The following is a 24,435-nucleotide window of genomic DNA, read 5'->3' as shown; positions in this document are numbered from 1 at the left end:
CATAGGTCTAAGAAAACATTTTCTGCTGTATAAAACTGAAGAGCTCCTTGGATCTCTAAAACGGAAAATTGTATCAAATACTTACCGTAATTTTCCTTTCCTGACGCCAATCCATGGCAGCTTACTAGTCATAGGCTCCGCCTCTCTTCCACTCCCTCAGGACCAGTGAATAGCATAAATGAAAGGCCTAGTTAGGCCCCACCCCATTCTTTGTAATTAGCTACATACCAAAACGTACAAGGGTGAGTCCATGTGCTGCCATGGATTGGCGTCAGCAAAGGAAAATTACGGTAAGTATTTGATATAATCTTCCGTTTTCCTGACGCCAACATAGCAGCATACTAGTGATAAATAACTAGCTGACAGGGTGGACTTTGCTTGTCAAATAAATTTTTAATTAGAATGGGACAGAAGACGGAACAGTCCTTCCTCCGCAGTCCACTAATGGCAAGACACCTAGATCTACTCCGTAACGCTTGAAATGGTATCCTGGAGCGACCTTGATACTTCTCTGAAGATGGATTTTATGGACGCCTTCGAATAGGCAGCTCATGAGACCGAAACCTTTCTGGGAGAGTATGTATCCACTGCTGAAGGAGGTTCACGACCCCTCGCCCTATATGCACGACCAAGCCTACTAGAGTCCAGAAGGTAACCTCTTTTCCCTGATGAATTCCAGCTGGAAAGATAAAAGGCTTAATACATGATCTGAAAAGGGCAATTGTGGATAGGAACTTCTTTCAAGTTCTGGACACATCCAATTTGTGTGACCCTCCTGAGTGATCCTCTGGGAAGTTAGGCAATGCCCAGATGACTGTCAGATGGAGGGCTGTCGCTAACCTTAATACAAGACACAAGTCTACTCCTTCTGGAAAGAAAACAATATCTTTTTATGAAGCTCTCTGAACTTGAATCTCAGACATCCTTCTGCTTGAAGATGTTGCAATAGATACTGCCTAGTAGGTAATGTCACAAACTGAATACTGTTCTGTTGGAGCAAACGGTTGAACTGATATGAAATCCAGCAACACCGATAGATTCCACTGGGAAAGATCCTTATTCGTGGTGGTCGAAACCTCCTGACTGTCTTTAAAATTTGTGCAAACAAAAGGATTTCCGGAACCTTGTTATTGCCAACCTAGTCGACACTTGCAATCTCAAGGAATATAGGCTAAGGCTCATGTCTAATCTGGTCTACAAGAAGTCCAGAACAGCTGTCACCTGAGGGGCAGTAGTCTCATTATCTCGCCCTGCTGACAAACAACGCAAACTTGTTCCAGATTTTTGCATAGATGTTGTTAGTAAAGTGCCTTCTCACACTCCACAAAGGTAGAGATCATCCTGGAGCAGGCTAGGTTCTCAAGCTTCCCCTATCAGTCGTCCTGTTTGCAGCCACGGCCTGCGTATGTTCAAGAGGGAATCGGCTTCTGTCTCATGAGATGAATGGCCACGAAAACTCAAGGCCCTCAATGTCAAAATGGAGGAATGGATATGACTACCATATTCACTCTCAAAAGGCCTCAAGAGGAATCTCATTACGAGAAATGGTTTTGGAAAAATATATAGGCTAGATTGTAGATCCATGGAGAAAATCAAGGCATTTGTCTTCTCTGCCTTGAGGTGCAGGACTGATTCAGACATCCTCCTAAGTTTGTAATTGCTGTGAGAAGCAATGTAGTATGTCTGTGGTTGGCCCCACCTGTGGACCAGCTCAGTGTATTGTAGGGCCCACTCGTGCTCTGGAAAGTTTGCAAGATGGTCACTCTGTCTGTGTGTGTGTAAGTCCCCTAGGAGGTAAACTGCTTTCGTAATTTGTAAGTGATTTCCTGACCCTGACAGCGTGGGGTTCACCTCTCCTAATAGCATATTTCCACAAGTTCCTCCTTAGTGATAAATATAGGCAACTGCTGCCATGTTGTTCAACTGCAGAGAGACTGATCTTCCCTTGATTCTGTGTAGTAAGGCGAAAGGTGCCAAAGCAGCTGCTTGGATTTCTAGGGTATTTAAAATGGGATTCCGCCTGAAAATAAAAAAAAAATAAAAGTTAACAGCTACAAACAATGTAGCTGCTGACTTTAAATAAGTACTTACCTGTCCTGGGTGACCGCGATGTCGGCCGCCCGAGGCCGACCCGTCCCTCGGCTCTTGGGTCCCGGCACCGCCATCCTAGGTAAGGGAAACAGCCAGGCCAGTTTCCTACTGTGCACGCACGAGCGGCGTGGCGCTCCGCTCTGTAAATGGCCCGGTGGTGTTCTGGGAACACACACAGTTCCCAGAAGACAACGGGGCCGCTCAGCGAGGAGAAGAACACACTGTGGAATAGGAAAAGGCAGATTAGGAAGACTGCCTAGCAACAAGGGTTTAGGTAAGTTTAAAAAATTTGTTTTTTAAATGTTTTTTTTAAATTTTTTTTAGGATTTTTGGTGATTTTTTTTTTTCAGGGTGGCCCTCCACTTTAAGACTACCCCGCTTGACTTGGAATCTCCCATTTGACTGAACTGACAGTTTCTTGCAGTGCGTCTTCCAGGCTATCTTTGCCAAGATGAATAGTAGTTGTGATCTAGTCTAATGGTTCTAACGGGGCAAGTTCATCAGATTCTCCCTCTTCAGCCACCACCGTATACTCCTGCTCATACTAAGTGACAGTTGATAACTGTGCAAGGCTCTGTTTCCTCTATTGTGCTAAGAATCCCAGCTTAAACTGTCAAAAGTCAGAGGGCCCAAGGGATTATTGATATGACGATATTGTGCTCCGAAGATTGAGGCACTGAGAAATGGTCAAACAAGTGGAGATTACTGTCTTCAGCATTCCTTCTTTGACTGCCATAGTTTTCTCCGGTGGAAGCTGAACAGAGGAGTTGTCAGAGGACCTCCCGGTATACTATCTGTTAAGTTAGAGAGAGTTAATAAACCATACCCCCGAAGGGGGTTTATGAGAATCTCTTGGTGCGTCAGCAATTGTTTCAGACCTCTGTATAGAAGAATAATGTTGTCCAGGTAGCGGCGCACCTGGAGAACTTGTTCTCCGAGTGGAGCGAACACTGCACTGAGAACCCTTGTGAACTCGTAGACTTGCATAGGCCAAAAGGCAGACTGTTAAACTGAAAATGCGTCTAGCCGATCGCAAGCTTACCAGTTATGAAAGAAAGAAATATTTTGGGATGTTTATCATCATTATCATGAAGATCCAAATATAGCATTTTGCCATCTGGCTGTGGTGGTTTAATGGACTCCATTTTGAAGATCTCTAAGGGGATAAAAAAAGTTTAACATCTTCGGATCTACAACCGGACGCTAGCCACCATCTCTCGAAAACTACATACATGGTTGAATTGAAGCCTGTATATTCTTTTTGTGAATGGAATCAGGACAAAACCCCCCCTAGGTCTGATATGTATATATTATAGCAGCCCATCTGTCTAGAAGAATGGAAGCTGCTGAGAGGAGGAACATTCCCTATCCCTTTGCTTCCCATCTTGCAGGAGCAGGATGGACTTCCTGTCACTCCTGGTATGGCTGTGTTTAGTTTCCTACCAACACAGAGATTTCCTGTTATAAGGTATCTTACACCAAACTTGTCTGAGAAAACAAACGCAGCCCAAAGTTTCAAACATCATATCTACTGTAGGCAGGGATTAAAGCAATGTCATCCAATCTCTAATGAGGATAAAACCTGTATAGAAAAATAAAGGAGATTTTGTCTCCAGACTTTACCGTTCTGAAGAAAGGGTGAATATGACTTTACCCATACAATTGGCCCGCTTGACTGTCTGGATACATAGTTTAATGGAAGGAAAACTGAAGCCAAGCAGTTCCGGGCTTTCTCTGATGAAGAGGAGCTACTACTGTCCGCAGGCTGTCCACTCGCCAGAGTAGCAGAACTAAGTGGGTAAACGCCACGTGCCGAGGTGCCAGGATGCTCTTCTAGTGACAGGCAACTAGCAGGGGTCTGCCGGGCCGAGATAATTGAAATAAGTAAAATCTCACGCCACCCTCTTCAATAACAATATTTGAGTGTTACCTGTCAACTGCGAATCCTCCAGGCAGTCCGTACTCACCAGCCTATTTAGAATAGGTATTGCGACACAGGCGCTGCAGGATATTTGCTGGGATGGTAGCGTTGCTCTAGGAAGAAGCGATAAGACGTCATCCTTGGAACTTTCCCCTTGAATGGGAGCCACATCTAGGGCTTTGTTCCTCCAAAGAGCGTCCGCCTCCTGTGGCTCTTAAACTTAGAGAGCATGAGCATGAGGGGCTGAAAAAGTTCAAAGCAATCCCCAAAGGGTGGCACTCTTTTCCTGAAACTTACCACATGATGGTCTCCTACCTTTGAATTTGAGGGTCTTTTGTATAAATGGTTACTGACGCATAGTTTGAGGACAAATAGAGATGAAAGAGAAAAATATACGTTGGTAACAAAAAAATTAAAAAGTGTTCCTTTTTTTTTTCTCTCTTAAACAAAAGTCTAAGGGAAATAAATAAATTATTGCCCATACATACGCAACAAATATTTGAATACACATATATATACACAAACACAGTTTTTTTTTTTTGTGCCATACCTGAAACAAACAGCAAGGGGCATTGAAGGAAAGCTCACCTGTCCCAGAAAGCAGAGGGAAGAACGATCCAGAGCCAGGCAAAGGAGGCTCTGCCTGACCAAACCTTCAGGGCCATTTGAGCCCCTCTATCCCTGGAGATCTGTAGATCTACCCTGTGACTCTGACCCTCATTATTAACAAGAGGGCAGCTTTTCCCTAAAGAAAAATGGGCTTCGGTACAGTCCAGCACAGGATAAAACAAGCAAAAGGGCAAATTAATCAAAAAATGGAGCCAAAGAAGGCACAGAAAAGGAAAAGATCAAAGTAAAAAAGTGGAAACATGAAGGGAGACAAAAGTGGATAGGCAGCCCTGTGAAATACAAGGGACCAAAGGAGTGAAATGAATGAACTAGCTGCCCCCCCCCCCCCCCCCCCCCCCCAAGCCTCAGCCTGCAGACACTTACTTACTGGCACATTCCATTCCTAAAGAGGAAACGCTGCAGGACCCCATCAAGTCCCACAGAAGGGGTTTCCAGGCTGCTTATCGCAATTTAGTGGCCTGAGCGCTGGGACTTCGAACTGGGAGAGGCTCAACCCAGCCGGATGCTGCATGGAGGCAGAGGTGGGGACATAGTACTGCTTACTCTTCACTGGTGCATGGAGGTATGAGGAAAAACAGAAGAATGGGGTGTGGCCTAACTAGGCCTTTAATTTATGCTATTCACTGGTCCTGAGGGAGTGGAAGAGAGGCGGAGCCTATCGCTAGTATGCGTCCATGTTGGCGTCAGGAAATATATTTTGTCTGTGCCTGCCCTTTGTCAATGACAGCACTGACATAAAAAGAGTGGCTTTTGATTTTTTTTTTTTTAATTCTTAGTAGGACTTTTTTTTTTTTTACAAAAAGCATTCCTGGTGTAAATCTGAATCTGCATCTGTCTTATTTTATTACACTGGTATACAAAGAGAAAGCCTCGGAAATGAAAGTAGCTAAATTTTACCAGAATTGGGTCACTAATAAAGGATCATTAAATCCTGAGTATTTATTGGCTCCAGTTTTCAAGATACAGCTTCAGGTCAAAATGGCATCAAAATAATTCAAAATTTTGAGGGGGCTGTGCGATTATGCTCCATAACTTTTATGCAAAATGTGATATAGCACTTAGAATGGTGCCACACCAATCAATATACTGTAAATGTATCTTTTTAATAATACCAAAAGCTAGTTTGGGTCCGCTGACATCAACACCCCCAGATCAGCTGCATCCTAGGAGCTCATCGTCTTTATCATCATCTGAATCTAGGGAGTAGGAATCTGGTGGATCTGGAATTGGCAAGTCCTCACCATGGGGTAAAGGACGTAGTGCGGATGGAATGTTTGGATATTCCACAGTCCACTTCTTCTTTCTTGAGATCCCTTTTATGCCCCATACACACGATCGGAATTTCGGCCAGCAAAAGACCGATGAGAGTTTTTCGTTGGAAAATGCGACCGTGTGTATGCTCCATCGGACTTTTGCTGGCCGAATTCCAGCCAGCAAAAGATTGAGAGCATGCTCTCAATTTTTCGGTCGGAAAAAGTTCCTATCCGAAAATGCGTTCGTCTGTGGCAATTCCGACACGCAAAATTCCTACGCATGCTCGGAAACAATTTGACGCATGCTCGGAAGCATTGAACTTCATTTTCTCGGCTGGTTGGAGTGTTGTACGTCACTGCATTCTTGACGGTCGTAAGTTCAGCGAACTTTTGCGTGACCGCGTGTATGCAAGGCAAACTTGAGCGGAATCCCATCGGAAAAGCCAACATATCTTTTTCCGACAAGAAGTCCGATCATGTGTACAGTTACAGTTGGGGGAATCATGAAAAAATAGCAGTCGCTACTATGATTGGTAGGTTTACTTCACACCATTGGGACTGCCATGACTTTTTCTTCTTGTTGTCGGCCAATGACGCAGAGAAGTTGCACATGTAATGTAACAATAATAAGGGGCCTAACTCTTGTCCCCATCCCCTATTTTGCATCCAAAATATAGGTGGAATGCCTTTTTTTTTTAACCACTGCCCTCATACTTCACAATTCAAATGCAAATGTAACCTCGCCACAAATGTAGCAGGTATTATCTGCATTGTTTACACAGTTTTGAGGCATCTTGGCTTCTGAGGGAAAATATCACGCAACTGTTCCTTGGAAATGTTAGGCAATGACACTTTCACAAGCCACCAGAAGTAACCGTATGATGTGTAGCTCTGACCAAGACAAATGTACCTTGGAATAAAATTACAGTTAGGTAATCTTTAGCTTTAAAGTGAAGATAAATGTATACACTTCCATGTGGTACCATTTTCATTGTTCTACCATACGTTGTCGAAGTTACGAGGCATCATGATCATTAGACACCCCCCTGTCTTGTAGGCAAATACACTCGCCTGTATATAAATCTTTATTGTGAAATATCTTGAAAACTTTAGCCAACCAGCACCTTTACCACATGTTTTCTAATTTATCCAATCAAAATATGTAAGAATTAGCACATTTTATCTTGGAGGTCGATAACGTCCAAAAATTTGTAGACCAGTGTGATCAGGTCTTTATATCCTTGCCCTTTAGCTCAATCCAAAAACATTGTATCCATATAGAACATTGGAATCATTTCACCCATGGTACCCATTATCATGTTTCAGCATGGATACCACTGTTAAAGTGGTTGTAAACCTCAGACTTTAAATATGAACAAAACATATCCCTCTATAGTGTGTATTTGTCTCTATTAAGAGCACTAATCTAGTATAATTTCTGTCTGCTGCTTTGTTCCTCTGCTATCAGCATGAGTCACTTCTGAGAAGTTTTCCTGACACCAAGAGAAAAATGGTGACAGGAGAGGGAGCTCCAGCTGATTGACAGCTTCAGCTCTGTTCCTGCGTGGAGGATGTGTGTCCCTTCCATCCAGTCAGCTCTCAGAGCTCTCCTCACTGAGCTTTGCAGACATCAGCTCCCCGCCCCATTTTTTCCCTGAATTCTCACACAAGCATTAAAAAAAATGGACTTTGAACAGATCTAGAGAAGAGAAGACTGCAGATAGACAGGTACAACTTATGTAGGAGGATTTTTTTCATCGCTGTGTACCCCCAGAGGCCAGTCACTTCACCTGGTATATGGAAGGGTTTATAACCAAGAGCAGATCACTTTTAGAAATCGAATTAAAAAACAAACAAACTGTACAGTACCTACAAATGCCAAAAATGGAGAATTGCATTTCCAGGATGTATGCCTTTGTCCTTTATACCTCTGTATAACAACTATGGAATCTCCTCCATCTTAAAATGTAAGTCTCACTTTCTTATTACTTTTTTTTTAGCATAACTGGCTCTGCTTATAACTAAAGTACCACCATTAAGTGAAATGACCTTATATGTGACTTTATGTATGCTGAACAAAACAACCTTTGCTTCATAAATAATGCAGGCTAGTAATCCAGATTTATTTTCCCTTTTTTTTTGTGTCACAGCTTCCACAACGTGCAGTGGAGCCTGCAGCCGCTACCAGTTTATCTGTGATGATGGATGTTGTATAGATATTACTTTAGCATGCGACAGAGTGGTGCAATGTCCGGATGGCTCTGATGAAGCTTTCTGCCAGAACTGTGAGTCATAGAAATTCCCAATGTAGTTATGGGAAAAGGAGACCATTCTGTTCATGAATAGTGTAAACTGGAAGAGGGAAATCATGAAGATAGAGATGCTTGTAGACTACCACATAGACAAAGAGCAAAGTGCAATAATTGTAACAACCAATTAACATCTGTCAATACTCATAAACATAGGGCGACATGGATCAGCTAACTCCAGTGATATCATGCTGTAACAGGAAACACCAATCATCTTTGTACTACATTAATAAATAATACACAAGTTACTGGTTTAATTGATTGATAGATGATTGTAGTGGAGACACGACAACAGAGAAATACATATCTTGTTGTTTTTATTTGATTACTACACTTCATTGGTTGCTGGTTTTTATTTCCTGCAGCAATGATTGCAGTTGTTAATTTAAAGGACATGTATTGTGGTGGCATTCCAATTGGGGAAAAGAATGTGAGAGAAGAACCAAGATGAAAAACTGTTTAAAAATGTGTGAGCTAGGCTCTGACTAGGCTGGGTAATTCTACATTTAACACCCACACTCCTTTGTGGTACAATCATTATTTGTCAGCACTATACTCACTGCCAGATCCGGTTTTATGGGCATCCTAAGGGATCCTATATTTGTATCAAGTGCTGTCTGTCAATGGCCCCAAACCGGATTCAGATTTGCAGGCTGAATTTTCTTTTTCCAACCACATGCTCTTCACTTAGTAAATGTACAGTAAAACCTTGGATTGCGAACATAATTCATTCCAGAAACATGCTTGTAATCCAAAGCACTTGTATATCAAAGCAAATTTCCCCATAAGAAATAATGGAAACTCAAATGATTCGTTCCCCAACCATTTATTCATAAGTCCTTCAGTTTATAGCCCGTATAAAAAGGTTATAGCAAATGGAAACCTCCACAAGGGGATTAGAAGCAAATTCCATCAGGAGCTACACAGCTACACAGTATAAAAGAGAAGAGAGGCACCCTCTAAATGTAGCAATATGGTTACATTTAGTGAAGGTACAACATTTAGCAACTCACATGGTTGATGAATAAAAGAGGCACATCTAAGTATGCAGGCATCCGGAGTAAAGCTGTCCACATAGACCGTCCTCCGCACCGCTGCTCTCACCGCTGTCAGTCTGCAATCGTGACCGGGAAGACTATCCTGCAGTAGAGTGATTTGAAAACGTGGCTTGAACCGCTTGTGGCGTGCAGCGTGGAAGGGATGACGTAGATGGCGGTGAGGAGGACGGTCTATGCAGAGAGCTTTACCCTGGATCTCTGCATACTTAGATGTGCCTGTTTTAATCATCAACCATGTGAGTTGTACCTTCATTAAATGTAACCATATTGCTACACTTAGAGGCGCCTTTCTTCTCTTTTATACTCAGCTGTGACATGACACTACTCCTTTATCAAAACATTGCTTGTATATCAAGTCAAAATTCATTAAAAATTTTTGCTTGTCTTGCAAAACGCTCTCAAACCAAGGTTTTACTGTATGTTTTTTTTTCCCACACACGTGCTATTTCCGCAAGCAGAAAATTTTATATTTCTTGGGGAAAAAAAAAAAAAATTATATATATATATATATATATATATATATATATATATATATATATATAATATCCATTGGCATTATGTTATCTCTACAAAGCTTTATTACGCTGTCCTTGTAATGGTCTCAATAAAGTTGTTTTTTCAACATGAAAAATGTACGAGCCATTAAAAGTTTATATAAAATATATGTATTTAATGTCATTTGTGATTTAAATACTAATATACCCTACATGCTTCAACTAAATGATGTGATTTATATCTTTCTTAGTTAGTGCTGGTCGAAAGACGGTGATTCATATCACTGAAAAAACAGAAAGCCATTCAGATACTGGAAGAATGACTGAAACAGAAAACAGTCCAGTACTAGAGAAATCAAGACTCTCTGGGAAGATTTCTGTATCCATGGATAAGGAAAAGAATCAGTCACTTCCTCAGGAATCTCCTTACAATAGTATGCACAACACAGGTAGGTGCAACATCTCTTGGTTGCTTTAAACTGCACTCACACTTAAGCTGACCATACACACAACTTGATTGTTCAATCTCTGTACAATATAATCTAAGCCTCGTACCCATGAGCTGATTTGATCCGTGCCCCATGCAAGGGCGTGTTTATGATTATACACAGGTGTTCTGTTTATCCCCATGCAGGCAATCCCATTTATGTCTGTTGGGAAACAGCGGCTGCATGGACACAGCTGCTGCTTCCAGTATGACATCCATTCAAGTCCACAAACTCACCGTGGGTGTCTTTGGGGTTGTGTACTTGCACGAATGTCACATTGGGAGCAGCGACTGTGTCCATACAGATCCTGCGTCCCAATAGACAGCATATTAAATATATTCATTCACTGTTTGGTATCTGAATACTATGCTTGCAGCATCCAGCTTATTATTTTGAATATATTATACAGTATATCTACATGTATGACTTCTAGAAACTAAGTGTGGGGTTATACATAGTTTATATACAAGTGCATTTAAAAAAAATAGAATATCATCAAAAAGTTAATTTATTTCAGTAATTTAATTCAAAAAGTTAAACTCATATTATATAGATTCATTACACACAGTTATATATTTCAAGCATTTCTTTTAATTTTTATGATCATGGCTTATAGCTAGTGATAACCCAAAATTCAGTAACTCAGAAAATTTGATTATTACATAAGACCAATAAAAATAAAAGGATTTTTAATACAGAAATGTTGGCTTGCTGAAAAGTCCATGCACAGTATCCTATTGCACTCAATACTTGGTCGGGGCTCCTTTTGCATAAATTACTGCATCAGTGTAGTGTGGCATGGAGGCGATCAGCCTGTGGCACTGCTGAAGTGTTATGGAAGCCCAGGTTGCTTTGATATCGGCCTTCAGCTCGTCTGCATTGTTGGGTCTGGTGTCTCTCATCTTCTTTTTGACAATACATCACAGATTCTCTATAGGTTTTGGTCAGGCGAGTTTGCTGGCCAATCAAGCACAGTGATACCATGATCATTAAACCAGCTATTGGTACGTTTGGCAGTCTGTGCATGTGCAAAGTCTTGCTGGAAAATGAAATCAGAATCTCCATAAAGCTAGTCAGCAGAGGGAAGCATGAATTGCTCTAGAATTTCCTGGTAGAGGGCTGCACTGACTTTGGACTTGATAAAACACAGTGGACCAACACCAGCAGATGACATGGCTCCTCAAATCATCGCTGACTGTGGAAACTTCACACTGGACCTCATGCAACTTGAATTCTGTGCCTCTCCACTCTTCCTGCAGACTCTGGGGCCTTGATTTCCAAATGAAATGCAAAATTTACTTTCATCTGAAAAGCGGACTTTGAACTACTGAGCAACATTCCAGTCCTTTTTCTCCTTTGCCCAGGTAAGATGCGTCTCTCTGGTTCAGGAGTGGCTTGACACAAGGAATGTGACAGTTGTAGCCCATGTCCTGGATACCTCTATGTGTGTGGTGGCTCTTGAAGCATTTACACCAGCCGTGGTCCACGCCTTGTGAATCTTCCCCAAATTCTTGAATGGCCTTTGCTTCACAATCCTCTCAAGGCTGCGGTTATCCCTGTTGCTTGTGCACCTTTTTCTACCACATGTTTTCCTTCCACTCAACTTTCCATTAATATGCTTGGATACAGCACTCTGTAAACAGCCAGCTTCTTTAGCCATGACCTTTTGTGACTTACCCTCCTTGTGGAGGGTGTCAATGACTGTCTTGTGGAGAACTGTCAAGTCAGCAGTCTTCCCCATGATTGTGTAACCTATTGAACCAGACTGGGAGACCATTTAAAGGCTCAGGAAACCTTTACAGGTGTTTTGAGTTAATTAGCTGATTAGAGTGTGACACCATGGGGGTTATTTACAAAAGGCAAATCCACTTTGCACTACAAGTGCACTTGGAAGTGCAGTCACTGTAGATCCGAGGGGGACATGCAAAGAAAATAAAAAACAGCGTTTTAGCTTGCACATGATTGGATGATAAAATCACCAATGCTTCCCCTCATTTCAGATCTTTCCCTCAGATCTACAGCGACTGCACTTCCAAGTGCACTTTTAGTGCAAAGTGGATTTGCCTTTTGCCTTTATTCTAATTTTCTGAGATACTGAATTCCGGGTTTTCACTACATTTTCATATGATGTGAGTTACCTTTTGAATTGAATTACTGAAATAAATGAACTTTTTTGAGGGCAGCACAGCGCCTTTTTTTTTTTATATAATAAAAATGTATATCTAAATCCAAGAACAAAATTGTAACATATTGCAGCTTGCCAGGCCTTAGATGTGGTGGCTGCATTTTTTTTTTGTTTTTTTTAGGTTACATGCATTTTCTGCAAGTACAGAAAAATGCCTGGTTGACAATAGTGTTTCTCCATAGATACAATACAGTGAATGTGTTTTGTTACTTTAGCATAGGAAGTGTATTACTGGCAGGATTAGTATCAACATAAAGGGAAACAGGCTTGAAAAAAGAATAAAACAGCCACCACATCCAAGGATAAGCTGCAAGGTCCCAGCACCATGTAATCACTGTGATCAAACACAGCAATCACATGTCAATTGTAGACAATGGTTTTCATTCATAGCCATAGCCACAATGGCACAATAAAATGATGGCATTTTTTATTTATGTAGCACAAAAATAAAGATAAAAAAAACCCTGTTATTGAATACGACCAAAAGAAATCTTTACCTGTCTCAAAAAAATTATAAAAATTTCATTTGGGTACAGTGTTGCATGACTGAGTTATAGGCATTCAAAGTGTCACAGCGCTGAAATCTGAAAATTGGCCTGGGCAAGAAGGGAATGGAAGTGTTTGGTACTGAGGTGGTTAAATACTTCAGGAAAGATGACATAATATGGATAGTATAGGAAGTAGTCTGTCCAGGGAAGGCCATAAGAAAGGGGTTGGCATGTTAGCTTCTACCATTAGCTAAAATGCTGAGTGGGAATACTAAACTGGATTGGGGATCCCAGCCCTCAGCAATATATTGTGTTATGGCTTTGCAGGGAACTTGGAAGGAGCAGAGCAATGCCCCAAACAGGTACTTTCCCTGTTTTCGATAAACTGCCACACAGGTAATCCTAGTGCTATAATAATACAACTCTATGGGGTTTATTTACGAAAGGCAAATCCACTTTGCACTACAAGTGGACTGCAAGTGCACTTGGAAGTGCAGTCGCTGTAGATCTGAGGGGGACATGCAAAGAAAATAAACAGCAATTTTGCTTGTGCATGATTGGATGATAAAATCAGCAGAGCTTCCCCTCATTTCAGATATCCCCCTCAGATCTAAAGCGACTGTACTTCCAAGTACACTTGCAATGCACTTGCAGTGCAAAGTGGATTTGCCTTTAGTAAATCAACCCCTATGGCACATATGTGGAAGTTGCATTAATGCTCTCTTTAAAGTACCAGTATTTAGGCTGCTTTCACACTGAAAGCCCCGGCCGTTAGAGCCGTTATCGCTAATTCCAATGGGCAGGGCGTTTTGGGAGCGCTAATTAGAGTGCTCCCAACCCGCTTTAAATATGCTTCTTGCAGGACTTTTCGGAACAAGCGCACCGCCCAGTCTGAAAAGACACACTGGAATGGATAAGCGTTTTTCAGGCGCTTAGCAGAGGCTATTTCCAGCGCCTGAAAACCGCCCCAGTGTGAAGCTGGTCTGGTATGGTTCGGGGGTGGGGGGTGCGCACGCTTTTCCCCTCCCTCTCTTGAACCCACCGAGCAGCATGCCCGGATTTTGTATGTATGGATTTTTTTTTGGGGGGGGGGTTAAAAAAATTGCTGTGGGTTTTTTTTAACACATTCAGCTTTCAGCGGGGAAGCCAGCTGACTCATCGGTTGTTAAGGACGTGGTGGCCGGTTTCCCGGCCCCCTCCTTAGCAACCAGCTGTATACGGTGTTTTAAACGGAAAAAAAAAAAACAGAAACCGTAAAACACATCAAAAATCGCACCACAAACACAACACTTGCTTTTCTGGTGCGATTCCATTGAAGTCTGTTACCTACAAATCGTCCCCAACCCTTTCCAAAAATGCACCGGTTGCAGAACGCATAAATGTGAACTTGTACCATAAGAAACCATGTTAAATGGACTGTAGTGCGTTTCTGCAAACTGCAAAACGTACTAAAAATGCATAGTTGTGAACCTAGGGTTTGTTTACTTTGTATAAAAAAAGCTGACTGAAGGTGGAGGACTTTTTAAGAACAATGTAATGCAAGGATCATGTACAGTAAAGCCAGCCATAAATGATTTGATTTTCGCTTGATTCCCCCATCAATCAGTGTGGACAGGGAAATAGCTCCCACGGAGCTATTGGGTTCTCCCGCCAGGGGGGCAGGTAGAGCCGTCCCGGTCGGGAGAACACAGTGATTATTGCCTGCAGCTATAGCCGTTGGCAGTAATCGAATGAAAAATCCGACAGGCTGGTTTTACCCAAGTTGATCGATCAACTTGGGTACAATCAGCCTGCCCATACATGGTTCAAATCTTGGCTCGTCCCTGCTGAACCGGCCAAGATTCGAACTATCTATGGCTGGCTTAACTCATGGAAGCCTTGCAGAAATAAGCTTTCAACAGCCAAATTTGGCAAAATAATAAAAGTTGATTAGTACTAGTTGTCATTAGTTATCGTATTCAATTGCTTCTTGCGCTATGTTATTAAAAAAGTCCATTAATAAAGTGGTGATAGATGAAATGCATAATTGTTTTGTTAATCCAGCTGATGGTTGAGCAAAAGCAGTTAAATGGATTTGTTATTTTAAATACATTTTAGAATACATTTTTTCAGCAACGCATGATGAAATTTTAGGATGGTGGCAGCCTGAATATGGTGCAGGCCCTAGGGGTCTGCTTTGTATTTTGAGGGACATTTGAGGTCTGTGCGCCCTTTTTTTATTGTAAAGAAAGAAGCCAGGAATGAGATTTCATTTTCTGGCAATTTACCCTTTTTTGCTTTGAAATGTCAGTGCTTTTTTAAAAAAAAACACATTTTGCATTGGTGCATTTTTCCCAGGGCAGTGCCCACCTCCCCCATGCCATTTTTTTTTTTTATACCCCCTTGCTTATTAGCCCAGAAAATAAAAATGATAGTTTTTAATTAAACAGATTTAACAGACTCCCATTGATGTCAATTGGGTTTGGGTTCAGCATCCAAGCTTGGCGATCCCTGCTCAGATTGAATCCAGAGCAGTTCAACTCATCAGCATTGTCACTTCTGATTCACAAACCTGTATGTCAGTCAGCACCTAGCCACACTAGATCTGCCCACTGCATGCCCAAATTTCATAAAGTGGTCAAACTCTGTAATATACATTACACTAAACATACTGTATGTATCCTATGATATTTGTTTCATGTTTAATACAGGAACCTTGGTACGCCCTACAACAGCAGATCCTAGAGGACATCTTAAAGCAGTTCCAGGTGACTTTTTATTTTTATTAGGGCTTTAAATCCAATTCCAGCAACAACATTTTCTTAGTTTAAATAGAGGGATAGGATTAGACCCTTTGCCAGGTTTTTGTTCTTCTGTTTCTATTCTAATTTCCCTGTGCCAGGGTTATACAAAAATTGGAAGCGATAGGAAATCCGACCAATTGGGAAAGGTAGATGAACAAAAATAAACACTCTTTTCAGCAAAGTAAGGATTAGAACCTCAATCAGTTTTAGTACGGTCTGTGTCTTCCTTCCCATCTATCATCATCTCCTGTCCTGGTGTCATAGGGACAAGAAGTGAAGGCAGAGCTCCTTAATAGGGTCACAGACAGCAACAAAAACAGGTCTACCTCCCTCACTCCAGTCAGAACAAACAAAAATTTTAGCTTGAGGTTCATATTGGAACAATAAAAACATCATGAGTGTGCCTATGTACATACAGTTAGGTCCATATATATTTGGACACAGGCACAATTATCAAACCCTTGGCTCTGTATGCCACCAGAATAAAATTAAAATGAAACAATACAAATTAATTTAAAGTTCAGATTTTAAGCTTTATTACAAATTTTAGGAGCTGCAACCATTTTTATACACAGTCCTCTTATTTTCAGGGGCTCAAATGTAATTGGACAAATGAATATAATCATAAATAAAATGTTCATTTTAAGGCCTCATGCACTGTGGACATTTTTACAGCTGCTGCTTTTGGCTTCAGATGTTTTTTTTTCTATAGTCAATAAACTCTCCAGCATGTTCTCCTATGTGTCCATGCACACATAGGCTGTTATCAACTGTTTTTGGCTGGGGCATTTCTTGGCTGTAAAAAAAAAAAAAAAACTAGTGGGTTCTGAGAGGAGTTATTCAGCTGTAAAAACGCTCTAACATCAAAAAATGCTGAAAACATTGAAAAACTTACTGCAAAGCTACTGGCGTTTTTTATAACGTCCAGTGTGCATGAGGCCTTAATGTTTTGTTAAGAATCCTTTACTGGCAACGACTGCCTGAAGTCTTGAACCCATGGACATTACCAAAGACTGGGTTTCCTCCTTTCTGATTCTTTGCCAGGCTCTAACTGCAGCGGCCTTCTGTTCTTTGTTTGTGTGTCTTTCTGTCTTAAGTTTTGCCTTTAGCAAGTGAAATGCATGCTCAATTGGGTTGAGATCAGGTGATTGACTCAGCCATTGCAGAATATTCCACTTCTTTTCCTTCAAAAGCTCCTGCGTTGCTTTTGCAGTGTGTTTTGGATCATTGTCCATCTGTACTGCGAAGCGCGGTCCAATCAACTTTGCTGCATTTAGCTGAATTTGCTCTGACAGTATATCTCTAAACACTGCAGAATTCATCCGGCTGCTTCTGTCTTCTGTCACATCATCAATAAACACCAATGGCCTGCTGCCACTGGAAGCCACGCATGCCCATGCCATCACACTGCCTTCACCATGTTTTACAGATGACATTGTGTGCTTTGGATCATAAGCTGTTCCAAGTCTTCTCCACACTTTTTTCTTCCCATCATTCTGGTACAGATTAATCTTAGTTTCATCCGTTCAAAGAATGCTTTTCCAGGACTGGTCTGGCTTTTTTGGAGTCACAACCAGGTTCCCACACTAAACGTGCCGTCACCAAGGGAAGCTAAGAGTTTGGGCGGAATAATTAGACCCCATCAAATTTTGTTGCTAACTAGGTCTACATTACAGAGGTTTACCATCATCTTCTTCTGACAATGGTTTACCTAGGCAGAAAATGCAGGAAAATCTGCAACATGGACATAAATTAAAATCTGGCAGGGGTTCTAGCTTCTCCTACTCTACTTAAGAAAAGCATTTTTTTTCCTGCCTCTGTTGCAGTTGGGGGGTTCCCCTCATTTGCTGTATGGTAAAGTGTTGTCAGCATGGCAGGAAGCAAGGTGAAAACATTCTAATTGAGCTCATTGCCCTGTGTACAGGTAAGTATTAACCACTTGCCGCCCGCCATATAGTAAAATGACGGCGGCAAAGTGGTTTCAATATCCTGACCGGACATCATATGACAGGGGCGCGCATTGCGGCGATTGTTGTTGCGGAGTGTCAGTCTGACACACAGCTACACCGATCTCGTTAAAGATTCACTGACAGAGACTCTTTACAACGTGATCAGCCCTGTCCAATCACGGCTGATCACAGTGTAAACAGGAAGAGCCGTTGATCAGCTTTTCCTCACTCGCGTCTGTCAGACGCGAGTAGAGGAGTGCCGATCGGCTGCTCCTCTCACAGGGGGGTCTGTGCTGATTATCAGCGCAGCCCCCCCGAGGATGCCCACACTGGACCACCAGGGACACCACTAGGATCACCAGGGATGTCACCACCAGGTATGCCACCCTAGACCACCAGGGATGCCAATAAGTGCCCACAATGGATGCCAATCAGTGCCCACAATGGGCATCACTGATTGGCAGGCATTATTGTTTGGCACTGATTGGCATCCATCCGTAGCATCAATTACTGTACATCAGTGCCACCTATCAGTGCCCATCTATGCCCATCTGTGCCACCTATCAGTGCCCATCCGTGCCGCCTTTCAGTGCCCATCAGTGCTGTGAAGGCCAGTTATAGGTGGGGGCAGGGGCCATTTGTTTGTTACTGCACATCAGTGCCGCCTATCAGTGCAGCATATTAGTGCCCATCATCAGTGCCATCTCATTGGTGCCCATCAGTGCCGCCTTATCAGTGCCCGTCAGTGCAGCCCCATCAGTGAAGGAGAAAACTTACTTATTTTGTAACAGAAACAAAAAATAAACATTTTTGTTTCAAAATTTTTGGTCTTTTTTAAATTTGTTTAGCAGAAAATAAAAATCCCAGAGGTGATTAAATACCACCAAAAGAAAGCTCTATTTGTGGGAACAAAATGATAAAGATTTAGTTTTGGTACAGTGTAGCATGACCGCGCAATTGTCATTCAAAGTGCGACAGCGCTGAAAGCTGAAAATTGGTCTGGGCAGGAAGGTGTATAAATGCCCTGTATTGAAGTGGTGAAACATCTTTTCCAGCGTGCTTCAGTTGTTTATCGTAGCAAAAGGAGAACTTTATCTGTTAAACTCAAAGCTGGAATAAAAGGTCCCTCTGCAAAGAGAATTTGCCCCTTGAAGTCTTCTCAAAACCATCTCTTCAAAGACTGTCGATCTTTGGTGTGCCCTGCAGCACTCATTGGTTCCTTGCGCTTACCTCAATATTGGTACAGGAGACAGTAGTGATGTAGGAATTGGTGGGAGGAACCACTGAGTTCTGTGGGAAAAACAGAAAACTGACAGTCTTGCAAGTGTCCGTTTCAGAAGAGACTTAATGGGAGTGGCGTTTAGCAGCGTAGGCAGTAGTAGGGGTACATATTTCTATTTTTCTTTGCAGGTAGACCTTTATGCCATCTTTAGGCCCCTTTCACACTGGGGCGGTAGGGGGCGTCGGCGGTAAAACAGCGCTATATTTAGCACTGTTTTACCGCGGTATTCGTCCGCTAGCGGTGCGGTTTTAACCCCCCGCTGGCGGCCGAAAAAGGGTTAAAACCCCTCGTATAGCGCGGCTATAGCCGCGGTATTACCACGGTATAGCAGCGCTGTCCCATTGATTTCAGTGGGCAGGAGCAGTGAATACACCGCTCCTTCACCGTTCCAAAGAAGCGGCTGACAGGAGATTTTTTCTTCTCCTGCCAGCGCACCGAGTGTGAAAGCCCTCTGGCTTTCACACTGAACAAACAGCGGAGGCTGTTTAGGGGCGGTTTGCAGGCGCTATTTTTAGCGCAATAACGCCTGCAAACCGCCCCAGTGTGAAAGGGGTCTTCTTCTCCTGCCAGCACACCGCTTCAGTGTGAAAGCCCTCTGGCTTTCACACTGAACAAACAGCGGAGGCTGTTTAGGGGCGGTTTGCAGGTGCTATTTTTAGCGCAATAACGCCTGCAAACCGCCCCAGTGTGAAAGGGGTCTTAAAGAGGTATTAAACCCAAAAGCAAACATTTGTTATATTGCAGCTCACCATTTCTTAGATATGATGGCTGTATCAGGCTTTCTTCTATTTTCATCTGGAGTTCCAGCCAGTAATGGCCCGTACACGTGATATGAAAATCGTAAGAAAAATACCGCTTTCTAAGTGATTGTATGATAATCTGATAGTTAGTACACAGCTTTCGATAGCTGATCACAACAGTTCATCCGATATTATCCAATCGGACAAGCACAAAATTTTTTCTCGTACGGTACCAGATTTTCGTTTAACCACTTACGATCGCCCTCTGTCATTATACGGCAGCACTTTAAAGTGGAATACCATTGTTATGGCAGCAGCTAGCTGCCATAACCCTGGTATCCACTTCTTCAGCGGGCGGTACGCTTCAAGATAAAAGTGGTCTCAGCGGCGGATTCGCCACAAGATCACTTATCAGTGGCAGGAGAGGGCCCCCCCCCACCACTCTCTGGTGCCCTCCGCTGTTTACTGGAGCCACCGGGGCAACAGCAGAGGCAATCACGTTCTCTTCCCCTCCCCTGCTGAGTGAGGGGAAGATGGCCCCCGCTCAGCTCCATACAATTGCAGGGCAGAAGCAACGTCAAAACGTCACTTCTGCCCATAGCTCTTAAAGGGACATTCTTTTTTTTTTATTATTGCATTTTAGTGTAGATATGAGATCTGAGGTCTTTTTGATCCCAGATCTCATATTTAAGAGGTCCTGTTATGCTTTTTTCTATTACAAGGAATGTTTACATTCAAGGGTCACTAACGTGGAACCAATGCAAATATTTCTTAGATTTTTCTGGTTTGTAGACTTGTTTTCTTTTGGTGGTATTTTTTGCACTTAGAAGCTAGTGGCGGCTGGTGTTTTTTTCTTTTGGGGGGGCGGCAAACAACTACCCCCCCGGTTGAGATGGGCAGAAGCCCCCCCCCCCTCCGAAAGGAAGGTTGGGACATCAAAGCCCTGCACTTACCCAATCTAGGAAGTGGGCGGGCAGCGTGTCCGGCAGGCGGCAGCTTTCTTCCTTCTTCCTACTGTGGATCACGGTGGCTTTCGGCGTGTATCTTCCTCCTTCTCGTAGGCATCCAATAGGATCACTTGTCCTTTCAGCCAATCGGGAAACGGGTATCAGACCCGGGCTTCCTGATTGGCGGAGAGGCGATTCAGTGTTAGAATAGCGAATATTCATTCGCTATTCTAACACACATGGGAGGGCTCTGAGCGCAATGCTCTGCGTCCAGAGCCCACCCTATTTTGAAGCCTATTAGAGCCTCTGGCTCTGGCTTGAAAAGGAAAAAAAAATGTTTTACTTTCTGCTATAAAACATACCCCATAAAAAAATGTAAAAATACAAATTTCTTCCTCAATTTAGACCAATATATATTCTGCTACATATTTTTGGTAAACAAAATCCATATTTTTATGGCACTTTTTTTTTAACCACTTAAGCCCATTTGGCTGGCCAAAGACCAGAGCACTTTTTGCGATTCGGCACTGCGTCGCTTTAACTGACAATTGCGCGGTTGTGCGATGTGGCTCTCAAACAAAATTGACGTCCTTTTTTTCCCACAAATAGAGCTTTCTTTTGGTGGTATTTGATCACCTCTGCGGTTTTTATTTTTTGTGCTATAAACAAAAAAATAGTGACAATTTTGAAAAAACCGCATTATTTTTTACTTTTTGCTATAATAAATATCCCCAAAAAATATATAAAGAAAAATTTTTTTCCCCTCAGTTTATGTATTCTTCAACATATTTTTGGTAAAAAAAAAATTGCAATAAGTGTTTATTGATTGGTTTGCGCAAAAGTTATAGCGTCTACAAAATAGGGGATAGTTTTATGGCATTTTTATTGATCATTTTTATTTACTAGTAATGGCATCAATCAGCGATTTTTATGACTGCGACATTATGGCGGACACATCGGACACTTTAGGCTCGATTTTGGGATCATTCACATTTATACAGCAATCAGTGCAATTAAAAATGCATTGATTACTGTGTAAATGTGACTGTCAGTGAAGGGGTTAATCACTAGGTGGCGCTGTAGGGGTTAAGTGTGTCCTAGGGAGTGATTCTAATTGTGGGGGGGAGGGGCTGTGTGCGACACTACACTGATCACCACTCCCGATTACAGGGAGCTGTGATCAGTGACAGTGTCATTAGGCAGAACGAAGAGATGCTTGTTTACTCACTGTGAGTTGATCGCGGGTATCCCCGTGGACATAGATTCCACCGGACCCGCGATCACGGAGCTCCAGGCGGGCTCGCCGCCTCTTAAAGGGCAACTTACAGGTATGTTAATCTGCCTGTACGTGCCCTTCTGCCGCAGTATTTCTGTGTGAGGCGGCCGGAAAGCGGTTAATAGTAATGGCGGCGATCAGTGTTTTTTAGCGTGACTGAAACATTGTGGCGGACAAATCTGACACCTAACTGACACTTTTTTGGGAACCAGTGACACTAATACAATGATCAGTGCTAAAAATATGCACTGTTACTGTACTAATGACACTGGCAGGGAAGGGGTTAACACCAGGGGCGATCAAAGGGTTAAGTGTGTCCCTAAGGTATGCTTTCTTACTGTGTGGGGGATAGACTCACTGTATGAACAGAGATCTGTGTTCCTGCTTAACAGGAACACAAGCTCTCTCTGTTCATACCTGACAGGCCGGCGATCTGCCTTGTTTACATCTAACACACCTGGGTGTGCTTCGAGCGCAATGCTCTGCGTCCGGAGCCCACCCTATTTTGAAGCCTATTAGAGCCTCTGGTTCTAATTGGGTGCTTTAAGAAAAAAAAAAACCCTGTCGTAATTCAGGCGCCCTGCATCCTGAAAGGGGCTGGATGCATGACTAGGGGGTGGCGGTGATGGAAAGGGGAGGTGGCACCCGTGCGCCCCTAATGGATGGGCTGCCCCTGCTAGAAACAAAAAAAGACCGACAATTGTGAAAAAAAAAAAATTTTTTTACTTTTTGCTATAAAACATACCCAATAAAAAAAATTAAAAAATACAAATTTATTCATCAATTTAGGCCAATATATATTCTGCTACATATTTTTGGTAAACAAAATCCAAATAAGCGTATATTGATTGTTTAGCGCAATCGTTATAGCGTCTACAAACTATGGAGTATTTTTATGGCATTGTTTTTTTAATAGTAATGGCGGCGATCGGTGATTTTTAGCGGGACTGCAACATTGCGGCGGACAAATCGGACACCTGACACTTTTTTGGGAACCAGTGACACTAATACAGTGATCAGTGCTAAAAATATGCACTGTTAGTGTACTGATACTGGCAGGGAAGGGGTTAACACCAGGGGCGATCAAAGGGTTAAGTGTGTCCCTAGGGGATGCTTTCTTACTGTGTGGGGGGATGGACTCACTGTATGAACAGAGATCTGTGTTCCTTAGCAGGAACACAAGATCTCTCTGTTCATACCTTACAGGCCAGCGATCTGCCTTGCTTACATCAGCAGACTGATGTCTCTGTGGAGCGATCACATGTGGCAGGCAGATATCGCATCCACTGGACCCGCTGATTGGCTCCCCCTGATTGGAGGGAAGGGACACACCCCTCTTCACACAACACACAGCTGTCCATTAGCTAAAGCTCCCTCCCCTGTCACCATTGTTCTCTTGGTGTCAGGAAAACTTGTCAGAAGGGATAGCAGAGATAGCAGAGAAACGAGCCAGTGGACTGAAATGACACTTGGTGCTCTGGATTGAGACAAACACACACTATAGAGCAGGGGTCTCAAACTGGAGGCAATCCAGCTGTTACAAAACTACAAGTCCCATCATGCCTCTGTCTGTGGAAGTCATGCTTGTAACTGTCAGCCTTGCAATGCCTCATCAGACTTGTAGTTTTGTAACAGTTGGAGGGCCGCCAGTTTAAGACCCCTGCTATAGAGGAATATGCTTTGTTCATAGTTCATGTCTGAGGTTTACAACCACTTTGAAGTGGTTATAAAGACAAAACGTTTTTTTTTTTTTTTTTACCTCACTGCATTCTCTGCCCTCCTGCCGCAACATCTGGCTTCTGTCAGAAAGCCTGCTGTACACACAGGCCGAATGTTGGCCAGCTGCTGTTGAACCGGCCAATATTTGGCCTGTGTGTACCAGGATTAAAGTGATTGTAATGTTTTTTTTTTTTTAAATAACAAACATGTTATACTTGCCTCCTCTGTGCAAGGGTTTTGCACAGAGCGGCCCTGATCCTCATTTTTCTGGGGTCCCCCGGCAGTGCTCCTGGCTAAATAAATAAAGAAAAGCCTTGCGAGCCGCAATGATGTAATGCCTCAAGCGTGAAAAACACTTAGCTGCCTGCGTAGAACACGTTTCATATACCGTGCATTACTATATATATATATCTAGAGAATATTCAAAATGTTAAAAAAATGTTATTAAAGAAAATGTGTACGATTTGCTGAAGGTACTGTATAAAAAGATACAAATAAGAGCAATGGATATTCAAAAAACAAATCAATGCATTAAAGTGCAACGTGTAGATGGCATGCTAGATGTAATGACATCCAAGCAAAGATGGCAAATATTCAGCCGGTGCCAATGACATAGTGAATCAAAAAATATATATACATCTACTTGCATAAGACAAAAGTGCAACGTGCAAAAATATATATCACGATACATATGATAAGTGCAAAATACAAAGAAAGTGCCAAGTGCCACACAATAAGTGAAAATACCGAATCCAAAAACAATATAGCACGTGATCAGTGGATCCAATATATTAATAATAAAATATATATATAAATGATAAA

The 24,435-nt window shown here is 42.4% G+C and overlaps 1 protein-coding gene across 1 annotated transcript in view; it reads left to right on the top strand.

Moving 5' to 3' along the window:
* Window positions 1–24,435, top strand: part of LRP11 (LDL receptor related protein 11) — a 76,107-nt gene that overhangs the window by 34,198 nt on the left and 17,474 nt on the right. Inside the window, exons 4-6 of the mRNA XM_073627397.1 lie at window positions 8,046–8,180; window positions 10,008–10,205; window positions 15,608–15,664. Coding sequence (XP_073483498.1) covers window positions 8,046–8,180; window positions 10,008–10,205; window positions 15,608–15,664 — 390 coding nt within the window. The remainder of the gene's footprint in view (window positions 1–8,045; window positions 8,181–10,007; window positions 10,206–15,607; window positions 15,665–24,435) is intronic.

This window comes from Aquarana catesbeiana, linkage group LG04 (assembly GCF_042186555.1).
Source record: "Aquarana catesbeiana isolate 2022-GZ linkage group LG04, ASM4218655v1, whole genome shotgun sequence".
Lineage (NCBI taxonomy): Eukaryota > Metazoa > Chordata > Amphibia > Anura > Ranidae > Aquarana > Aquarana catesbeiana.
Note: the sequence above shows the minus strand (reverse complement) of the source record. Positions and strands in the feature narration are given on the sequence as shown.